A 22,838-nucleotide genomic window follows, 5' to 3' on the forward strand; every position below is an offset into this window, starting at 1 on the left:
TTATAATGTAGTGTTTAAAACCATTGTAATATATTAAAATATTATGCTAATAGTTGCTACTTGAAATATTTTTTATTTTTAAAAATTTAACATTAACTCATTAAACTAATTCAAAGATACAAAAAAAAAAAAAAAACAATTGAGATAAAAAAACTCAATTTTAAAAAAATACACAATCCAACCACGAAAACAAACAGTGTCTAACTAAAGCATCACCATCACATCCTTGGATGAAAACACAATACATGACCATTACCCCGTATCCATATTTACAAGAAATCTAGAGGGTGTTGGATGTTCGTTATAGCACTGGATATAGTTTGTTGTAGATTCTATAATGAAATTGCTTTTTTTTTTTTTGAGGGAAAAAAATGAAGCCTTGGAGGTGGGGGGTACTTTAGTCTCTTCCACTAACTTTTTTTTGTTGTGGATTTTATAGTAAAAATAAGCTTTTACACTCGGATCAATAAAAATTATAATTGTTAACCAAGAATATTTTATTTTATTTTATTTTTTATGGGTTTTTGAACAGTAAAAAAGTTAAAAGATGTTATTGATATTAGAAAAGATAAAAAATAAGGCTCTCATATGGGGGTACTTTTGTGCTTTCACATGGCTTTTTGTGGTAATTACCAAGTTCATAGCGGTGTTTTGATATTTTCATGTTGAATTTTTAATTTTTTATTCAATAAAATTATTGGCATGTGCTCATTACGTGCCAACGTGTGGATATCGTCTATGTCATTTAGACGGCGCATGCAACGCCACCCGATGCCCAAACATGACCTGATGTCGTGTTTTTTAAAGCGCTATCGTGTCCTTTTCCTCATAGTGTGGTGTTTGGCGGCGTACGATGATCGTTTCTTTTCTCTCTCTCTTTTGCGAGTTTATCCTTTTTGTTTTTTATATTTCAATTTCAATCCCATTCTTTTGATTTTTTATTTTGGCTTTGATCATTACATTAAAGTTTTGTTTGTTTTCAATTTAGTCCTTCAATTTTCTCATGTGTTTTTTTTGTCTTTATTCTTTTTTCTAAAATTTATTTCCTTGTTTCATTTGTTAAAGTTTTATTTTTAATTTTATTTTTCTTTCAAAATTTTTTCTTTTTGCTTTTTTCAACTCTTGTCCTTGTTCTTTTTATTTTTTATTTCGTTCTTGTTCCTATTATAAAAAAATTCTTTGTTTTCAATCTAGTCTTTTTATTACAATTTTATTTTTTTAGTTTGGTCCTTGTTTTTTATATTTTTAATTTATTTTCTTGGCTATTTTATTAAAGTTTTATTAGTTTTCAATTTCATTATTCAATCAAAGTTTATATTGTTTTATTTTTTCTAACTTGACCCTTATTCTTTTGATTTGTTTTTTTTATGTTGTCAAAGCTATTTTTCAATTCAATTTAACCCTCTAATTGAAAAAAAAAATTGCCCTCTAATTAATGTTTTATTTATTTTCACGCTCATTCTCTTAATTAATTTTTTTCTTAGATCCTTTTGTGTTATTGATTTTTTTTTTCTGATTTCATATTTTGATTTTTAATTTGTAGGGGATTTAACTTTATATATATATATATTTTTCATATGTAGTGTTTTTGATCTAATGACTTGTGTCATGGGTTTGAAAAGTTAATGTTTTTCAACATTTTTTTTTGTTATTTTCTTTTACGATCTTATCATTATACATGAGTTTTTTTTATATTATTTTTGTGATCATCTTTGATTTTTTTATGAGTTTATCACGGTGTCATGATTTAAGTCACATGTTTTACATGCCTTTTCTAGATAAAAGTTTTTTTTTTTAAAAAAATATTTTGTTCATGTTTGATTTTTGAAGATATTGTTTTAATTCATCTTTTTTTTTTGTTTTAATAAAAGAACTTTATCACAATCTTATGATTCAGGTCACGAGTTTTGCATGCCTTTTTCATATAAAAGTTTTTTTTAAAAAAATTGTTTTATTCATGTTTGATTTTTTAAGATATTATTTTAATTCATCTATATATTTTTTTGTTTTATACAAATAAACTTTATTTTTCAAAATAAAAAACATTCATTTAAAAAAATATTTCTTAGATGTTTGGCCTTGTGTAATATTTTTTCTAGGGTGTTGATTCATTCATCCAATTTCATTTATGTTTCTATTTTTATTATATTTTATTGATTTAAATAAATAAATTTAATAAACACAATCAAGTAAATATATTATTTTATGAGATTGAAAATCTTGATCTAAATTCATCTCCTATTTTTTTTTAATTTTTCTTTTGGTTATTGTTAATGATTTTTTTTTACATAAATAGTTTTTGATTTATTTAATTATATACTTGAATATTTTAATCTATACTTTAAAATTTTTCAAGTAAAAAACAATATCAAAATAGCATGTATATCCTTTTTTAAAAAAAAAATACAATCCACGACAGATCAGGGATTAAATAGCTAAAGAGTCCAATAAACTAACAATCAAAATAAAAGTGCCCGATCCAGTGGTATCGGGATATTACCAGGAACAATAAAAAAAAGAGCATGAAACTTTGAGTTGACACTTATATTCTTTATGCAAAGAGTAAAGTTCCCGTACCCCTTTATTGTGCGTGCGTGCGTGTATATATACATATCACAGCAACGTGTATAGCAAAATCTTAACATCGAAACCATCTACGTGGCTCAATAATAAGAATTTAAAATACAAATTTTTTTTATAATTATTTATAATTAATTAAAAATTTACATGATTGTTAATTTTAAAATATATAAAATTAATTAAAATACACGCAAGCTAACTGGATACCCATATTAAACTAAAAAAAATAATAAATCTTAACATCAAGCAATACACCTACCCCATCAAAAATTGACTTCTTATACATCGGGGATCAAGCAATATACCCTATGAAACTTTTTTTTTAATATAAATATAACTTAATAAATACATAAAGATTATGCTCAACTCGTGTTGTTTTGAAAAATCTTACCGTAATTAAGAAATAACTAGTAATTAATTAGTGATATTATATGACTTTTTTTTCAAAAAAACAAAGAGGATATAAAAAATAAAATCTATAATCTACTAAAAATAATAAAAATATTTTCATATAATATATATTTTTTATTTATAAACATTTATTCTTTAAAATAAATTTTAAAAAATAACTAAAAAATACATAACTAATTGAAACCGTAAAATTTAGGAATAAGGTTCCTCGTTTTATACATCACAAAAATGGTAAAAGATAAAGATAAATTCTTTTATCTGGTGGATAAGTAATGAATCTATCTGCTGTAGTAATGTGATCTCTGGGAAGATTTTACTTTAAACGGAAGGAGTGGACGATGTCTAGGTTCAATGAACCCACGAACGGATTGTTTACTTCAACGGGCTTCTGCTTGTTTTTTTTTTAAACTAGAGCATGACGTCATTTTTAGCAGCTTTAAATGACAAGGGTGTCGGCAAGGTAGCCCTTTCCATCTAAAAGGCAGTCCAGATTCAATGTACCTGGAAAAATGGAGAATTGATGGATATATGATTTGATTTTATGTTGGCATACATCATCCATAATCATGTATTAATTAATAATTATTAAAAAAAAAACACCATGATGGGCATGTGCGAGAAATTTCATGATGCTGATGGATTAATACTAATATTTTGTTAATTAATCTACGAGTTTTATTAAAAAGAAAAAGATACATTAACGATACTGTATCTGTTTTTTTTTTTTAAAAAATAACTAGATAGATGAAAGGGAAACAAATTATAGGTGTAAATATTTTTATTATTTTTAGTGAGTTATGAATTTTATTTTTTCTTGTCTCCTTGTGTTTTTTATTTTCAAAACGAGTCATTAGAAATAACTATTAGGATGTTACTTGTTATTCATTGAATAATAATGATTATTTTCGTTTCGGTTTGATTTTAAATAAAATATAATCAAATTGAATTTTAGTTTTTTAAAAGTTTAGAATTGAACTAAACAAAAAACCAATTCTAATTGACTAGTTTTGATTCTATGAAGTTGAGTTATTTTTATTTCAAACTAGTAAAACTAAAATTGCTACACTTGGATTGAATTTTTGCTTGAGAGAGATTCAAGTTATTATTATTGGGTAAAAAAAATTAAAAATTATAGCAAAACTGTAACTTTCATGGGTATAAGAGAAGAAATTGAGGAAAAGAAAACAATAAGAGTAATTATATGGAGTAGCATTATGGTGGATCATTTTTACTGGGATGAACCTATCCATCTTATTTGAAACTTATGGTAGTGAAATCTTTTTTTCAAATTCAAGATAAATCTCATCTTGTTTTTGCCAATAAAAAAACTGCATGGAATAACATCTATAATATTCCTTCGAAAGCTAATGTTGATAGATAAGGGACAAAAATTCACATATATTTCTTTACCAGTTAAAAAATAATGATTAAATTGTTATTTGTTATTTACTGTACAATAATGTTCATTTTCATTTCGGTTTGATTTTAAATAAAAAATAACCAAATTAAATTTTAGTTTCTTAGAAGTCTAGAATTGAATTGAACAGAAAACCAATTCTAACTGACTAGTTTTGATTCTATCAAGTTTTGTTTTTTTTTTTTCAAACTAGTAAAACCAAAATTACTACACTTGGATTGAATTTTTGCTTAAGAGAGATTCTAGTTATTATTATTGAATAAAATTTTTTAAAAATTACAGCAAGGTTGTAACTTTCATAAGTATAAGAGGAGAAATTAAGGAAAAGAAAACAATAAGATCAATTATATGGAGTAGCAGGATGAACTTGTCCATCTTATCTTAAACTTGAGCATCTTATCTTAAACTTGAGGTAGTGAAATCTTTTATCCAAGTTCAAGATAAATCTCATCTTGTTTTTGTCAATAAAAAAACCACATGGAATAACATTTATAATATTCATTTGAAAGCTAATGTTGATAGATAAGGGACAAAATTCACATATATTTCCTTACTAGTTATCATTATTCATACATGAATATTTTTTTTTATATGTAAATTACTTAATTTTATTGTGGACAGTTAGAGTAGAGATATAGTTAGTGTGTGATTGGTGATGCAATGCATGATATATTTATAAAAATATTTTTTAATTAAAAATATATGAAAATGATATTTTTTTAATATTCTTTTTATTTTTGATATCAAAATATTAAAATCATCAAAAATTACATAAAAAAAATTATTTTAATACCTTTGATAATAAAATATAATTTTTTAAAATATTTTAAAAAACATGCTGAACAGTATTACCAAACATAACATTAATATTGGTGCAGAAATAGTACTCAATACTATTAGAAAGAAATTTACGTTGACATGGAATGCTGTAATTACATATGCTTCTCCTCAAATTACATTGTTTTATATTTTTTATTTAGAAAAATAAATTAATTTTCTTTTTGTAAAAAAAGAAAAAGAAATGCATGCAAAACACATGTATACATAAAAAAACACAGGTGGCATTGGCATGGGATGGGATGGGATGGAGGAGTGGAGAGCAGGGAAGACACAACAACTTGAAGCAACCTCTCACCGTTCTCTCCTCTCCTTCCTCAATAAATAGGGACTCTCTTGTCCCCTTCTCTCAATCCCTTTCTCCTAAAAAACGAGAAGCAGAGAGAGAGAGAGAGAGTCCTTCAAATCCGGTTTTCATCTCTCTCCCTTGTTGTTTCCACTCTCTATCAGCCACCCATTGCCCTTCTTCAGCCACCATCTTCATAAATCTCAGCTCTCTCCCTCTTGGACTTGGGTCACGCAACATTGTCTCCATTTTGCTCCACTCCTTGTAAGACCCATCTTTTTGGTCTTTCCTGTTCGATTTCATCTTTTGTTGTCTCAGATTTCTGTTTCATGTATTTTGTCTTTCCTGTGACCTTAACAATGTCTGTCATTTGTTGTCTTTTTAATTGACTTATTACCAGCCAGTGGAATTTTCCAACCTTGATTTTATCGTGTAATCTAAGTTTTGCTTCAGTCTAAAGCGGTGTAGCCGAAAGTGAGAATCTTTTGTCAAGGGAAAATATTTCTGATCGATGTTATAAATGCAAACAGTAATGCACCATGGAATTGGAACTGTTGTTATTTGATTTTATGTTAATTCTTTGATTTTGGGGAACACGGACAATCAAAACTACTGTTATTGGTGTTGACTAAAATTCTAATGATATTGTTAATTGTGTGAATGGAATGATTTCTCAGGAGACAAGCAAAAATGGTTTTCTGGGTTTTTGGCTATGGTTCATTGGTGTGGAACCCAGGTTTTGAATATGATGAGAAAGTGATTGGCTTTATCAAGGACTACAGGCGTGTTTTTGATCTTGGTATGTTTCTTCTCTATTAGTATATTAATTTGAAGTCTTTTTGTCAATTATAGTAATAATCTTGAGTTTTTATAGTCTTAATTAGCTCAGCTGTTATTAACAAATCATCATCTGTATGCCAGCTTGCATTGATCACAGAGGCACACCTGAAAGTCCTGCAAGAACTTGCACGTTGGAAAATGTTGAAGGAGCTATTTGCGTAAGCACTACAGCTTAGCAACTTTCTCAAGCCTTTTAACTGGTTTTGTTAGTGGTGATGGTCAGCCAAAAATGCTCATCTTTTTCAGAAATTTTTTTGCAGTATTACTCTCTAGTAATTTGTTAGTATCGATAGACTTGTGTTTTTCCTTGTTTCTTATTCCTCCCTTTTCTTTTCTTGTAGTGGGGAGCTGCTTATTGTGTTCGGGGAGGTCCTGAAAGGGAAAGATTGGCAATGGAGGTATGTCCCGTTGCTGTATTTACGGCTTGACATTGCTTAGATTGTGCAGAACTGGTTATAAATAATTTGATGGGATAAATGTAGGTGGTATGATCTCAAATGGAGTTGCATAACTAAGGCAATTAATTTGAAACTCATATGCTTATTCACTTAAAATCAGCTCATTCATTATAAACTGGGAAATCTTTTCCCTTCGTTTCAGGAGCAGCTACTGATTATAATTTCTTGCACGTATTGACATTGATGTGCATTGCTTTCTTCTGTAGTATTTGGAAAGGAGAGAATGCGAATATGATAAAAAGACCCTCGTAGACTTTTACAAGGTAAGATAATGGTTTGTGTTTTATTGAAGTTTCTGAATTTGCCAATTGATTTTTAGGTTTGTTTTTGTGCTCTCTGCCCTCTTATTTCTAATCCATTTGTGCGTCTCCTCCATATAGGAAGGGGAACCCTCGGAGCCTGCTTTAACTGGAGTTATAGTGTAAGTTTATTACTCGGCACCTGTGATTTCACGTTTCTGTTTTAGCTAAAAGAGACAGTCTATAATATTCATCTTCTTTTTGCACGATTTTCTTAAAAGAATGTGTTCATATGTGCAGTTTCACTTCCACTCCAGACAAGGTATCAAACAAGTACTACCTTGGGCCTGCCCCGTTGGAGGAAATGGCTAGGTGCGTTTGATGACACAATCTAATCCTTTAGAACCATCATTTTATTTGCTCGCATGAAGTTCTGTCCATAAACAATTACGTTATAGATCCTTTTTGTAATGTAATTGTAACATTTCAGGCAAATTGCAACTGCTCATGGACCATGCGGGAACAACAGAGACTATCTGTTCTCGCTTGAAAGAGCCATGTTTGTTATAGGTAAGATTTTTTCTCCTTTTTGTACACTTATAATTCACAATGAATACACCATATTAAGTGCATGCCTGTCCTTCTTGAATTTGTTTTTGCTAATAATGCACCTGAATGTGTAAACAGGTCATGAAGATGACACGGTGATTGAACTGGCAAAAGAGGTGAGGAGGGTTCTTGGAACTAAAGGGAATGGAATTCCCGTGGAGAAGAAGATATCTGGGTCATCCCCAGCTGCTCTCAAATCCCACATGCCAGCCCTTCAACTTCGTTCACTTCAAGAAGCAGTCGTGATGGACTCTTAAAGGTAGAAGACCAATCAGTGGTTAAAACAAAGCTTCGATAACCCAATTATACTATTTCTGAACCTTCTGTTGGCCTTTTCAAACCAGAGAAGAGTTGTTCTTTGTAGTAGTCTGTCTAGCCTTTTGACAGTGCCATATCTCTAACCTTGGTAAGTTTAGGTTCGAATTCGGAGCATAGATGTTAATCAATTCTTATTTTAGCCAAATGGCTGGAAAAAAGTAGTAGATGACGGGACAGCAAATGTCATGCAACTTTTTATTTTCAATGAAGAGAATAGTGAACAGTTTTAAATCCTTTCCTTCATGTGAGGGTCTGTATTTGGATGTTTGATTTGAATTTTTATTTTGTTTGGGATCAAAAGCAGAACGCTTTGAAAATCTCCGGGGGGGGGGTGAAAAAATGGGAGACCAGGAAGGAGTCTTTGGGTTTGAATGCAAATGGAGTCGAAGTGGTCACTCGTCAGTAATGATCTTCATGATTCCGAAGACTAGAGAGTCTCTGAATTCATGTTGTTTTTATTTTCAACCAACAAATTTGTAATATCAAAAGACGGGAAAAAAATAAAAGAGAAACAAGAGAGAATCACATCCGATCTGATGAAGAGGAAAATTTTTATGGTACTAAGAAGTGATAAAAATAGTGGAGTTTTTTACTTATTGATTGGGCTAACATGAATAACTTTGAAAATTGTAACTCATTGATTGGGCTAACATGAATAACTTTGAAAATTGTAACTCTTCAGTCACCTAGTTCAACTCGAAACTAGGTTAAAATTGAAACAATGTATTTTTTATTTTAAAATATTAAAATAATATTATTTTATATTAACCGAATCAACCTTGATGAACTTCACCACCTATTACCCTAGCTTTGAACCGGTACTGAATTTCATAACTTTACCTCTAATAAATGGATCAAGAAAGAAAAACCACTCAAACAAATCCCAATCTTGCAAAACAATTGAGAATATTAAAACACCCAAAGGCCTTCAATCAATCGAATACTGTGCGTGCGATTAATAAGGGTAACATTTCCTAATCTTGTACTTCGAGGACCAAAATGAGAGTTTCATATTACATTCGAGTGTCCTCTACTTTGTGGCCATAGATGCGCGAGGACACCATTTTGTCTTGTCTTGCAGTTCTTCAGCAGCCATAGCAATGGCAAAGGCAATGGCGGCAGCAGCAGGCGGCAATCAGGTCCACAACGTGTTTGTGTACGGCAGCCTTCTTGCTGATGACGTTGTTCGTGCCCTCTTGAGTCGCATCCCTCAATCCTCTCCAGCCATCCTGAACGGCTAGTCTGTCTCTCTCTCTCTCTCTCTGACTTAAATTAGCCTGTGATTTCATTTCATACCAACTCTTCCTCCCAACGTTTCAATTCTTTTTTTTTTTCAATTTTATTAATGTTAGTTCAAACTGATCATAACCAACGATTTATTTTAATTTTTATTATTTTTTTGGTTTATAGCTTAATCTTCGTCGTTGTTGTGTTGTAGTCACAGGTTTAGCATAAAAGGGCGTGTCTACCCTGCAATTTTACCTGCGGAGAACAAGAAAGTCTCAGGCAAGGTCTGCTCAATACCTCAATGTTTCACTGCTGTATTGAAGTCCTAATTTTTTACTTCCTTAATCTTAGCCATCATTTAATTTTCTTATGAACTCAAGTTTTGGTCGGTGCCGTTTGTGTGTGCGTGTGCTGTTTGGTTAAATTCAATAAACATGCAATGATATATGTTTATATTTTCTTCGTGGTGATTTTGATTCTTGTATCGTAAACAGCATCCAATGTAATGGGTTCTTTTTAATCCAGGTTCTACATGGCATCACGGATCCAGAATTATACATTTTAGATGAATTTGAGGATGTTGAGTATGAAAGAGTCACTGTTGATGTTTCTTTGATGGTAAGTGAGTTCAATTCAAGGAATCTTAATGCTTTCTTGTCACATTAAAATGGGATGTCCATGCTTCACTGATTGCATGCACTTCTTGTTGCTAAGAAGGTGAGCTGCCAATTCCTTCTCCGCAGGATTGGAATTGAATGTGAAGAACATTACTGATCATGAACAATCCCCCCCCCCCTTTTATCGTACTTTTCCTTAGATTAGACATTCAAAGTTGAATAGTTTCTCACGAGTTGATGAAAAAAGAGCGAAAAGGTGGTGTGGTTTTGAGTCCGCCTGTTAGATGAATGGACGGGTTAAATTTAAACATAAAGCCAGATACTCTCTGTGCGGTGGGAGAGTGTTTATTATTGTATTTTGTATGTTGAAAGTGTATGATTGGTTTCAAGGGGAAGGTCTCCCAGCAGATGAGAAAGATCAGTCCGCATGGCTCTTGTAGAGTCCTATATATTGTTGATGAAAGTAATTGATGGTGATGATATTTTGCAGGACAATTCAAATAAGACACAAGCACTTGCTTATGTTTGGTCAGACAAAAATGATTCCAACTTGTATGGGGAATGGGATTTTGAGGTAAATTTCTAATGCTTTTGAAATTTTATCTTTGCTAGGTAGCTGCTATAGGCATTGGTCTGGGGTAAAAAAGGTTCAAGAGGAGGGGAATGCTCTATATGAATCGCGAACCATGAGTTCCATTTTTGCTTTCAGCAAATAGCAAACAGCAAAAAGTGAAACATTAGGGCAATGGTGGATGGCTTTGTTTCGTACCCCGATTGTTGTGTCAAAGTCTTGATCAATCCAAGCTAGTTTCCTTTTTTCACTATCCAATAAATTCAGCTAATTAATTGGTCGCTGCCAGGGACAAATAACCTCGTTTGCAAATTGAAATGGAATAGGTACTTCACTATCGGCATTTCTGCTCTGAGATTGTAATTATCATCATAATCCCTTTTAGGCTGCTAGAATAGGCTGCACGTCTTTTCTTTTACATGATAGCTATTTTTATTCTCTGGCCATTTGTCTTGAAGTTACACTCATCGAACTCTCAAGCCTCCTACCAAGGGTTTGTTGTGCTTCGTTCTGATGTACTTTTGCTCTAAAACTGTGAGAATCTAGTAGTCTAAAAATGATAAATCCTGTCATCGTACCTGTTATTAGTCTTTGTTCTTTTTGGATTTCGAGGAGGCACAAGGACAAATCTCTTCATGCATGATCAAAAGTATTAGTCTTAGCGCAACCCCAAAAGGTAAGAGAACGAGATGGAATCGAGGTTATAATGCTTTCATGCCTGGTCAACAACAGTATTATCTTGTTAAGAAACGTACTTGTAGATTTGTCATGGCTGCGTCATTTGGTAAAGTCGCTGTGTCTCAGGTGATGCGAGCTCAAGATGGAATCAGGCCTACACCTAGGTTCTTTCGTTTCTTTCTTCAATAAAAATACGCTAGGCTTTGTTGTAAATCTGCTGGATGATCTTAACGGTAGTGGAGGACCTGCTGTGAATTTAAGACTGTGTGCTCTGGAAGGGATGATAAGAAAATGAGAAATAGAGATGCTAGGATTTTATTCCATGTTGTTTTAGGTTTGTGTTGGGCAATGCATTGCCATTGATGCTCCAGTCAATATTTCTGATGACTTGATGTCTGCATTTTCCTTTACTCTATTTTCATGCTTGCTTATTTGTTTTCACTGTTTGTCAAAAGGAATGGAGAAGGACACAGATGGAGGATTTTGCCAAGATGTCTGCTGAGTTTAGGCAGGATCTTGAGCAGCCTGAATCAAAGACAAGAATAGACACTTATGAATCCTTATATCAGCAGGATGGCGGTCGTCCCCTCATGCCCTGAAGATGTTCATTCTTCTGCACGGTTATTGATGGCATAGGCATAGCGCTGGAATACAGTGATTGAAGGCAGAAGCAACAGAAACCTTTGATGTAATCCATAAGCTTCGAAGGGTATCACATTTTCTTTCTGACTGGAACAAGCATCTGATCATTTTAGAAAATCCCATTCATTTTCCTAAAGCGAACAGTTTAACCGAGGAGTTAAAAGCTACAATAAATCAAATCAACATCCAATAATTCTATCAGCACTTTGTGTTCTGGTCTCATATTCTGCTCTCCCTCTCTATGCCAAGTTCACTGGTCTGAAGGTGGGCGTAAGGCAACAAAACTGCAAGCCTTGGGTCAGTAACCGATTCGATGCCATAGCTTCCTTGCTAAAACTTTGATAAACACTTCCAAGTTGAACACTCGGTAAATTGTAACGGTAACAAAAAGATGGCGCAAAGACGATTTACTGATGAACCATTATACGAGTGGTGATGAACCCTAAAAAATAAAAGGCAAATAGCCAGTTGCACCTTTGTATCTGTGCTGAATCTGGATGCAATGGTGATTTCTTGTTAACTATGAACAATGAAGATAAGAACAAGAATCTAAGCTCCAGTTAGTTTGGTGTCCTAGGTACACCATCAAGTGCAAGGCCATGAAAGAAAGCAGAAAGTTTTGGGCATTAAGCTGTAACAACATAATCTATACACAGATAGGAAAGGAAAAGGGAGGTATTCTGGCAAATATCAAAGCATAGAAGAAGCATATCTGCAGAAACCCTATGAAAAAAAGATGGCTGCTTCAAAGACAGTTCCTGCCAAAGACAAAAACTGTTCCGCCGGACCCCCGCCCGTGATTTTTTGCACCCTCCCATGAAAGAAAGCAGAGTTTGATGATTTTCAATGTTGCATTTCCTGTACCAACCGCGCAAGCATATCCATTAAAAAATATTTATATAACTCATGGTTTAACTGGTCAAATTTTAAATTTATTTCTAAATAATTATAAGTTTAAATTTTTTTAAAATTATTAAAAATTTACATTATCGTTAACTTTAATGTTTGTAAAATTAGTTAAGATGCATATAAATTGACTCAAATACCCATATTAATTAAAAAATAAAACAACCTTGTTATTTCATGTAGCTATCACATTGTTATTCATGTTCTTAGGATATATTTCTCCAAGCAAGAAACTAGTAAATACATTATAATAACATGTCATGCTTTTTATAGTGTTGTATTTCCCATTAAAATAGATGTTTCATGTAAGCTTTCAAAACTTGAGATCATAAGGTTATTGGATCATCGGGACTAAAATATAAAGGAGAGATGTGCTCAGATCTTGAGGCTACGATTTTATTGTAAAAAAAGTCTCAATCCAGCAACCTATGATATACTTTAATAATCTAATAAAATATCTAAAGGCTCACCAAACACTTATTTGGTGATTTTTATTGCTTTGCTTTAAAGCTAAAAAAAGGGTGGGGGCCAAGGCCAAGTCTAAGAAATTGATAGTTTCAGGAGTAATCAAGAGAACATTTATAATTTGGGGGACTAATTTGTGATTCGACCGGCAACGAAACTCGACTGTCTCTGGCTTTTAGCTGATCGATCGACAGATTACCAGATACAAAATTAGGTAGGGGAGGGTCCTTGCTTTTACTCCAATCCAAACAAAAAGCCCTCTCACTTCATGCTAGGGTTCGTGCTCGTGGGTTTTATTTTAGATCTTATCAGCCAAATGCAGCACAAGGAGACCTGATTTCTTCCTCCAGATCTCTCCCATGGTAGATTCTTCAAATCCTGATCGATTTTGAGTGAATCATAAGATCGATAGATCTATTAGAATTCAAGCATGGAATTGAATGGCTGTAATTTAGAGAACAGAAACAGAGGGAGTCATGATGATTCTGAAGAAGACAAGTGCGTTCCCTTCGACATTGAAAACTCTAGGAGGAGGAATTCTGATGTCGATTCCGATGTCAATGGCATCGCCATGGATTCTTTGTCGTTTAGGAAGTCTCCTCCTACTCCTGTATCTGCTGCTGATATTTTGAAGACTCTGTTTTTTATTCTTGTTTGGTACACTTTCAGCACTTTTTTAACCTTGTAAGTCTTTCTTCACCTTCTTTTTCTCCTTTTTATCTTTTTATTCATTTTTTTATTTTCCTCTTAATTAGTGGGTGGTGTTTTTTTGTTTTTGTTTTTGGATTGATTAGGTACAATAAGACTCTGTTAGGAGATGATATGGGGAGATTTCCAGCTCCGTTGTTGATGAATACTTTCCACTTCACAATGCAAGCTGTTTTATCCACGGCTATTACTTGGTACTGGTCTGATCGGTTTCGGCCGAATGTTGCTATGTCGTGGAAGGATTATTTTATAAGAGGTAGCAGCTCTTTATTGCGTTTCTGTTTTCCTGTATCATATTTAAAACTATTGTCGAAATTGGAGTTGATAATTGTTGGGTTTGTTGTGTTTTAGTTGTTTTTCTTCTGTAAACGATGTGTGGGATTCAATTCTAGGTGCTTTAAATACTGAACTCAGTAATGAAAGTCATGGATTTCGAATAAGAATTCCATGGGATCGAGATTTTTCATTTGTTCAGATAGTCCGAATTGGCTGCGAAAATGGCTGGAAAAGCTGTTGAATTGGTCACTTTTTTTTTTCTTATGATAGAGTGAATTAAAATTTTGGTTTAAGAATTAACTGACCCTTGATAAAACCTAGTGTCATTCTCTTCTTCCGGGGCTTCTGTGCTAGTTTCCGTAACTGATCTCTAGTGAGATTGGAAAGCCCTTTTGTTTTGATTATCATTGAATATTATGTATCACCTAGTTACTGAAACAGGATGTTATCCTGGTTAGAGTGGAGTCGTGGTAAATTGAAGATAAGTTGGTGTCTCAAAAGGTGTTGGCAGTCTCATGTAAAATACGTGCTGCCTTCTGAATGACATTTCAACTTCAAAAGAAGAAAATTTTCAGTGGATTGCTCCTTTTGGTTTACAATGAAATTCTGTGTTGATTTGAAATCAATTAGTTTCTGTAGTGAAAGCGCATTTGGCTTATTCATATAAGGATAGCCATAGCCAGCCCTGCTAATGTGCTTCTATGTGAGTTATATGATTATGCAAATAAGGAGTAGCACACGAGACCTAGACACTGGGAGATGCTACCATCTAAAGAATATTTTTAATTAAACAATTTCATCAGCTACTTCAGGTGATGAGATATAATGGATTTTATTATTTAAGTTTTACTGCTGTTTTTTTTTTTGAAGTCTTCTATTCATTCTGCTGTGAAATTATATATAACTTGCCAATTAACTTTTCTATCAACTAATGCTACAGATGGACTTTCCCTTTCACAGTTGTACCAACAGCTCTTGGAACTGCATTCGATGTTAACTTGAGCAATGTGTCCCTTGTTTTCATCTCTGTTACATTTGCCACAATGGTTTGTTATGCTCTCTCTACCTTATTGCTATATACTAAGTCTCTGCATAATTTTTTTTCTTCTGACAGGTTATTTTACGTACTCATTTTTTTTCCTATCTGTAGTGTAAATCTGCAGCACCAATATTTCTCATTCTATTTGCCTTTGCATTCAGGTGAATTTCTTGTCAGTTTAGCTAATTTACCGATACAAATATCTTATGTGACCAGTATTCTTTTACTGTAATCTGTATCTCATCATCTAATTTTATTTTTTTAATGAAGTAGCTCTATTTTTTTTTCTCTCAAACTCTTACCTTGTCTCATTAATTAAGAAGACTTCTTGTTGCCAGGTAATAAAAGAACAATGAATAATTCTACATCCATGCTTTGCCAATTGAGGAGGCTGATGTGCAATCTATGTCTTTTGTTTTCTTCTTTTTGTTTATTTTTGTCTTCTAACATAGTTATTTCAGCATAAGAAGAAATTTTTAAATTTAGAAGGAACCTGGGTACCTTCCTTGAATAAGGTCAAAAGCTATATACCAAGATTTAACATGTGCTAACTACAAGTGCCAAGTTAAAATTAAAGAAAGTGAACAAATTTTGAAATATCATCCTCATTAGTATATTATCCAGAATGCTAGTACTGCATAATCTTCAATTCATATAAACAAAAAGTTGATGCATATCTTGAATTGTTTTAGTTGTTGGTCGTGAATAACAAGGCAAGGGCATACTTCCATGAATGAATTGTCCATTTTCACACAACAATAAAGACTATGATACAAAGAACTAAAAATCAGATGTGATATCATGGAAGTAGGCCAAGAACATGTGGAAATGAACCTCCCAATTATAAAATTTTGAAAAATGGGGTTAGACACTGTGGAACCGAAGGAGTAGTATATGAAGTCTGAATGCCAATTTGGTATTTAACCTTTACTTTTAGCAAAAAATTGACCTCAGTATGTTTTGTATAAAAGACAGAAATGTATTTGAGGACAAACACGTTTTCACTGACCATTTACCTCCCATTTTACCTAAAGAATTATACAATTACTATGTGCATTGATAGTTAAAAAATGCAAAGAGAGTTAAGAACACCTACTCAAGTGTCTAATATATAGATATTGCTTGTGGATGAGGACATTTTGAGACAGGCTTGTGAACATGTTTACCTTAAAGAATAATGATGTGGTGCCAGCACCCATATATATATTTTCTTATCATCACTAACCATTTACTATTTAGTCTAATTTCTAGATTGAAAAAAAAAGGCACCTCTAGGATGCTAACTAAGAACACAAGCATACAAGTCAGTATATTGCAGCGATACACAAACTAGCTGAAATGTAATTAACCTAGTGAAATTCATTCTTTTTTTTCTTTCTTGACCATTTTACACCTCTTTTTAATGTAATAAGATGTATTTCTCATGATAGTTTCTCTTAACATCATTGTTTATATTATACCACTTTATTCTGTTATAGTTAATTCTAATCTGTTCATTCATGCTCCTTTTTTTTTTCTTTATGAGGAATCAGTTATAAGATTTTTTGCATATTCTAGACATTTATTTTTATATTTTTTTTAAGGTTGGAATCTCCAAGCGCTAAGCTTTTTGGTATCATCATGGTAATCTCTGTTGGAATTCTATTAACAGGTATACAATTTCATCATCTTTCATTTCGATTAATCATTCAGTGTGCATCTTTTTCTTATAGAAAAAGTAATATTTGTGGCCTATCTTTTATTAGGCTTCTTATGGAAACATATTAGATTAAGTTACTGATGACAAATTGGAAGTAGTGTGCACTGTTTAGGACCTTGCTTTCACAAACACTCCTAGGAAAGAAATTTGTTTTCCTCTTAAACTAGGATGCTAGCTGACCTCAAGGTAGTATAAAAGAGGGAGTTGCCTTGTGTTTTAAAATTGTGAGAGCCGCACCAAGTTTCAGTCAGCAAAATTCATTATGGTGTTGGTGGTCACACGATGATGACTGATAAGAGAAATTAATGAAGCAGGTGACCATGGCAGTTTCAGTCACTAGGGATGCAATTTAATGGTATATCATGTGGTATAACTTTGTCCGTAGATGAGAACGATGAACCTTGCTATTTCCAAATGCCACATCTATCTTGATTCAACGTAGAAAAAAAAAATTTCAGACTGTTAGTAGAGACTGTCAAGTCTTTATGTCTGTCGTAGTGCAGAAAGTTTTTTTTAACTCTGTTCAGGGGGCAACCTTGAAGCTTATGGTAAATTTAACTTATTTTATTTTTCATAAATACCGACTCTACTTGTTTTTGCTACAAAGATTTGCTACCCAATTAATTATTCATTGAAGAAAGTTAAGTTGAAGGAAATTTGTAGGTGGAACTATCTAATACCCCATTTGCTTATTGCTTATTGATTTATAAGAATATTGGAACCCAAATCCAATTGAAAAGTAAATGTTCTCTCATCCTAAAATGGAGGCTTTTTTTTTGGGTATATCATGCCTTGACATATATCTATATCCAATGCTGATAAACTACTCCAATTGACTAAGATGATGATAATAGTGCTATTGATACCTTTTTATCTTTTAGTGAATTTTAATTGTCAATTACTACTGTCTGTATCACCAAACTTCATCTTTTCTGTTTCTGATGGAGATTTGTTTTAGTATTTATCATTTTTAATCTCTTTTTTTCATTTATACTTTTATTTTGAATCCAGTTGCGAAAGAGACAGAATTTGAGTTTTGGGGCTTTGTATTTGTTATGCTTGCTGCTGTAATGTCTGGATTTCGCTGGTGCATGACTCAAATTCTCTTGCAGGTATGTCTAACTCTGTTCCTATACGAGATACATGGCTTAAAGTATATGTTTACTGACAACCAACAATTTTTTATTCTAAAATTTCACATTCTTACTTCTTTCCCCCTCCCCTTGGAATTCGATTTCCCAATTTGGTGATGCGTGGAACAAACTGAAAAGAAAGAAGCCTATGGTAGGTGTTTTTCTTCGTTCCTGTTTTTTACATTTTTATAGTACTCTTGAATACTATTTGGATTTAACTGCTATCGTTTTCATTTTTTTGGGTACAAATTAGCTACATTACATGTTTACAGACATGTATTTGTGAGGAATAATTTTTATTAATGACCTTTATAGGTGTTCGTTAAAAAATAATTGTCTTGTTTGGCAAGTTTATTTATGGCCACTTCACCATAAAGACGTTTTCTTCAAATATAGTCCTATAAATATTGTTTGCTCGCAGGTGCAAAAGCTGGTAAGATCATAGATATGGAATATGGAACATGGATATAAAATTGATATAGATAGGTAAATATGAAATTTCCTTACATGGATATAGTATTGATACAGATAGGTCAATTTCATGGAAAGGGTTTGGTTAATATAGTAATTCAGTTTTGGGATTTTCTTGTGCATGTAGAAAAAATAGTATTTTCCTTCGAATTATACTGTTATTTATACAACATAATGGTGCTTTTGATATGTATTCAGGTTTGAAAAATCCACTTACATTGATGAGCTATGTGACTCCAGTGATGGCAATTTCAACCGGTCTTCTTTCTCTTGTCTTAGATCCATGGCATGAATTTAACAAAACAAGTTACTTCAATAATTCATGGCATGTTGCTCGGAGTTGCCTGCTCATGTTTTTTGGGGGAACACTAGCTTTTTTCATGGTACAAACCTTCCCTTTTCTTTTCTTTCTGAATTTGAGTTCCTTTGGGGTTTTTTGAGTTTCATTTTTTCAAGGGAGGGAGGTGGAGAATTGTGTTTTAATTGTATAAATTACTTGAAGATCGGAAATTAGTTTTCTAGTTTATTCCAGCTGTTATATAATATTTACAAATTGAGTCCATTTCTTTAGGACCGAGTTTCTGTCAGGGAAATTAATTTTTTTATTCTGTTGCAGGTTTTAACGGAGTTTGTTCTTATTTCAGTAACTAGTGCCGTCACAGTGACAATAGCTGGTGTTGTCAAGGAGGCTGTGACTATATTGGTATAAGCATTTTTCTACACCGTTGTTCACCTATTAATTCTGCAACATGTTGATCTATGAATACACTAATACATGGATTGTGTTTGGGGTCCTGTTAGAGATGGTAAAAAAAAGAAGTTTGGAGTGAAAAAGCAAATTATGGGTGCTTGGCTGCCTCTTTCCAAAAATCATGGTTTCGGAATTCCATTCTAGAATCAAAGTCAGGCATGAACTATGGTCATAAAAACTCAATCCTGAAAACAACCATTAATGTTTCAGTCTTGCCCCTTGACTTTCAAGTTTTTGCACAATGAAATCTCTCAGCAGCTTATCATGATTGATTGAACACCGTGCTTTATTTTTATTAGTGTTAGAGGTTCTACCTTTCTGATAGATGTAGAATAGATGTGGAGGGAAATTCATTAATTAAACTCTTGGCATGAACCCTGGATCAAGATGTTTGTAGGATCGTGCAGTGATATTTGTTAGCTGTGCATCTTTCGTATTTACATTGTGCTGTCACCATGCTTTGAAGAAAACCTGTATTGCCATTAGTTTCAGAGGCTTACTTCCAGATTTCAATGGGATTCCTTTTAAGCTTGTTTGGTATTGTGGTAGCGATTGCTTTTCAAAGTGCTTTTCGTTTGGAAATGCATCTAAATAATATTTTTTTATTTTTTAAAATTTATTTTTGACATCAGCATATTAAAACGATTCAAAAACATTAAAAAAATAATTTTAAGAAAAAAAAAAAAAATTCAAAATTTTTGGAAACGCGCGGCCAGCGGCGTTCCCAAACATGCTAAGTTTTATGAAAGTTGATGCTCATTGCTATGATATTCTCTATAAGAAGTCTTGAATATTTTTCAGCGTTTGGTAGTACTGCTCGTGATCTGCTTACGATTTTTTCTTCATTCATTCAGGTTGCGGTTATTTATTTCCATGATAAATTTACCTGGTTGAAAGGTGCTGGGCTTTTGATTATTATGGTTGGTGTCAGCTTATTCAACTGGTACAAGTAAGTCTTATGTCAGCATCGGTTTGAAATAATCTACTGTAACTGAAATTTGTTTGTCTAATTGTGTTTTTTTTTTTTTTTGTATAAGTTTAAATTCTCTGAATCGTGGTAGTGACTGAAATTACGCATTCAGACCAAGGAATCTAGTGGCTGTCAGTTGGTTTTAATCTTAGTTTATTTTTTCACTCCATAGGTTTTACAGACTGACCTTGGTAAGTCATAACTAGATAGCAAAAATGCCCATGTCATAACCAAACAAAGAGTGACCCTTTTGGTGCTTTTATTCTTTCAGGACTGCAATGTTTTGTTTTACTTATTTATTTATTTCTTGGGATGAAATTTGAATTTGCTATTAAGGTTATGGATGGCATGAGAGTAATGAAATAGAGATTAGTGTATAAGGGGTTAAGTGTTAAAGGTGTTCGGCAGGAAGTGTGCATAATATGTGGCCCCAGTAAATGTAGTTGTCAAGTAAAATTTTGAATTAAACTTTTATAAAAACTATAATAATGTTTATTAGTGGGACCAACATCAGCAAGCAAGTAAAATAGGGATGGTCTATCAGTTTGAGATAGTGACAGAAGGCAGAAAAAAGAAATCCTTGAGCCCATGAAAAATTTGTAACCTCCCTCTCATCAAGTTTAATGCTTAAACCTCAGTCAGGGGCAGAATGTCACCCCTCCTTAACTTTTCCTTTTCCCAGCATGTCTACCAACCAAAACTAACTATATTCCCCTTAACATTTAACTGCTTTTATTCTCAAAACAAACACCTATCAAGCAGTGGCGATTCTGTCTTGGAAGAACCAAGAAAAATTGCAGATAATTGACCCATAACTTGCTCTCTTGACTTCTTTTTCTCTATTGTCCTAGTAATAGCAGCATAATCCAGGTAGAATGTCTCTTATGATGTACCCTCTGTATTGATGTTCACTAAACAGTCATTTATTTATGTCAGTTTTTTGTTGAGATTTTTGCTTGCTTGTACCTGAATTTGGTCGATCTAAAGCGTCTTAATATCGTATCCCTTAATGAAATGGGTCTGGTAGGATAGAATTGAAACCATTTAGTGCCTCTACAGTTCATTGATACTTGCAGTTGAGTTCCATGACAAGTTTGTACAACATTAAAGCAAAGAATGGAAGAAGCAAACCTGCATCTTCATAAATCCTAAATTTCACTTCCAGTCCAAATCATAGATTCTACCCTACCTAATCCACCACTTAGTAGTTTATGTTCACATTTCAAATTCAATTTCATCATGCTCATGATTATATGGTGTTAATTTTGCCACCCTGTGCAGGTACCAAAAGCTACAGAAGGGCCAAACAAGTGAAAATGACTCGGCTGGGTCATCCCCAACAAATGTTGCAACGAAGTATGTAATCCTTGATGAGATGGATGATCTAGATGATGGCACTTGATGGTTCTATAATCCCAAGTAAGTTTCTTTGAGGCACTCATTGTTTTGGTTCAGTATTTCAGTAGCTAAAGCCCTCCTGCTGTTTTATCTCTTGGCATTATTTCTTGTTTCAGCTTTTGTGTTATGGCCACAGGTCATTTTGTCAAAAAAAAAAAAAAAAATTGTTGATGCTTTTCACCTTTGCTTTCTACTTGACAGCCTGTGCTCGTAATAAATATTATTTGCCATATAATAAAAACCAGTGTATCTGCCAATTGTTTGTAGGAATCTGAACTTGCAACAACCTGTTTACTTCATTAATGAAGCAGTCTTCGTTTTGTGCTGTACAAATTTTTTTATTTGTTCCCACCCTCATTTTCCTTCATTTGCCTTCCGAACAGAAGCCAGGTGAATTGAGGTTTACTTGTTGTAGAAGTTCGTGATGAGTGCCACCAGCAACTACTCTCGGATTTGCAAAGTTCCTTGCTCGTCAAGCATTTTACTTGTACGTGTACTTATACAAAGACGATAGATTGAGAAATTCGGAGCCATGAAGAGTCAAGAGAGAAGATCCCTTGACATTTTTGTCTTCCCATGGTTAGCAGAAAATTGCAGTCTTCTCGATCAATTGTAACTTCTACTTGTTCATCGATTTGTAGTCTAATATTTCATTCAATTGTGGTATTATTTTTCCTTTCTTTCACGTTATTGTTTAGAACATAGAGAGAATGTAATCGTGAAACCCATGTTATAGTGGGAATACCATTTCTTTTCGCAACAACTTGGGTGAATCCCTTGAAGAATCGCAATGGTGGGAATACACCTTGCTACCATATTTTGAAAAAGCGAACGTGCTATAGCTATAAATCCCTGTGCACTACTCTTCGATGCTGGTGATTGAGTTTTGATTAAATTTGCCCCTGCTTCATGCTGAACGAAATTTGGAGTTGACTCGGTTGAATGTAAGTTGGTTAATTCGTGATTTGATCGATTTTTATTTAAAATATGGGTTGGATTTTTTTATATATATTTGTATTGTCTTCGTCAAAATTACATCTCAGTTTTTTTTTCAAAAGGAATCTTGTGACTGGGTTGATAATATTTGTCTCTGCCTCGTCGAGTGTTTGCAAGGAATCTTAATAAATACGCCCCTTCCTTTCTCTAACCAAACAATGAAAATTTGTTGAACACTTTAATCCAAACAAGTGAAAGGTGCTGCCTTCCTCTTAATTTGTGGTTCCTCACCCTAACCCCCTCCCCCTCCTCAGTCTTCATCCTGATTCCCCTGGCATACAGTAAGTTGCTTGCCC

General features: G+C 33.0%; 3 protein-coding genes across 5 annotated transcripts in view; all 3 read left to right on the top strand.

The window, feature by feature from the left end:
- Positions 1 to 5,493: 5,493 nt before the first annotated feature.
- On the top strand, positions 5,494 to 8,229 carry LOC133687828 (gamma-glutamylcyclotransferase 2-1-like). Its single transcript, XM_062107161.1, has 9 exons — positions 5,494 to 5,795; positions 6,209 to 6,330; positions 6,453 to 6,529; positions 6,713 to 6,769; positions 7,036 to 7,092; positions 7,210 to 7,250; positions 7,369 to 7,440; positions 7,559 to 7,638; positions 7,756 to 8,229. The coding sequence occupies exons 2-9, from the start codon at positions 6,222 to 6,224 to the stop codon at positions 7,932 to 7,934; spliced, it is 672 nt and encodes a 223-aa protein (XP_061963145.1). The 5' UTR covers positions 5,494 to 5,795; positions 6,209 to 6,221; the 3' UTR covers positions 7,935 to 8,229.
- A 439-nt stretch (positions 8,230 to 8,668) lies between these two features.
- Positions 8,669 to 22,838, top strand: part of LOC133687826 (cryptochrome DASH, chloroplastic/mitochondrial-like) — a 65,799-nt gene continuing 51,629 nt past the window's right edge. The window contains exons 1-5 of one of the 2 annotated variants that reach the window (XM_062107155.1): positions 8,669 to 9,235; positions 9,434 to 9,506; positions 9,748 to 9,840; positions 10,330 to 10,413; positions 11,544 to 11,931. In XM_062107155.1, the coding sequence (XP_061963139.1) occupies positions 9,096 to 9,235; positions 9,434 to 9,506; positions 9,748 to 9,840; positions 10,330 to 10,413; positions 11,544 to 11,687 (534 nt within the window). In that variant the 5' untranslated portion in view covers positions 8,669 to 9,095 and the 3' untranslated portion in view covers positions 11,688 to 11,931. Of the gene's footprint in view, positions 9,236 to 9,433; positions 9,507 to 9,747; positions 9,841 to 10,329; positions 10,414 to 11,543; positions 11,932 to 22,838 lie in introns of those variants that run through there. The other variant, XM_062107154.1, reaches the window with a different exon arrangement.
- Positions 13,281 to 22,395, top strand: LOC133689750 (probable sugar phosphate/phosphate translocator At1g06470). 2 transcript variants are annotated; one of them, XM_062109763.1, is made up of 12 exons: positions 13,281 to 13,785; positions 13,896 to 14,065; positions 15,046 to 15,131; positions 15,236 to 15,285; positions 16,708 to 16,775; positions 17,835 to 17,935; positions 18,095 to 18,107; positions 18,626 to 18,810; positions 19,044 to 19,130; positions 20,033 to 20,127; positions 21,430 to 21,567; positions 21,933 to 22,395. In XM_062109763.1, the coding sequence occupies exons 1-11, from the start codon at positions 13,532 to 13,534 to the stop codon at positions 21,548 to 21,550; spliced, it is 1,230 nt and encodes a 409-aa protein (XP_061965747.1). In that variant the 5' UTR covers positions 13,281 to 13,531; the 3' UTR covers positions 21,551 to 21,567; positions 21,933 to 22,395. The 2 variants fall into 2 exon arrangements, with proteins under 2 accessions (XP_061965747.1, XP_061965746.1); XM_062109762.1 differs by having other exon boundaries at positions 13,282 to 13,785; positions 21,930 to 22,395.

Source organism: Populus nigra, chromosome 3 (genome assembly GCF_951802175.1).
Source record: "Populus nigra chromosome 3, ddPopNigr1.1, whole genome shotgun sequence".
Classification (NCBI taxonomy): domain Eukaryota; kingdom Viridiplantae; phylum Streptophyta; class Magnoliopsida; order Malpighiales; family Salicaceae; genus Populus; species Populus nigra.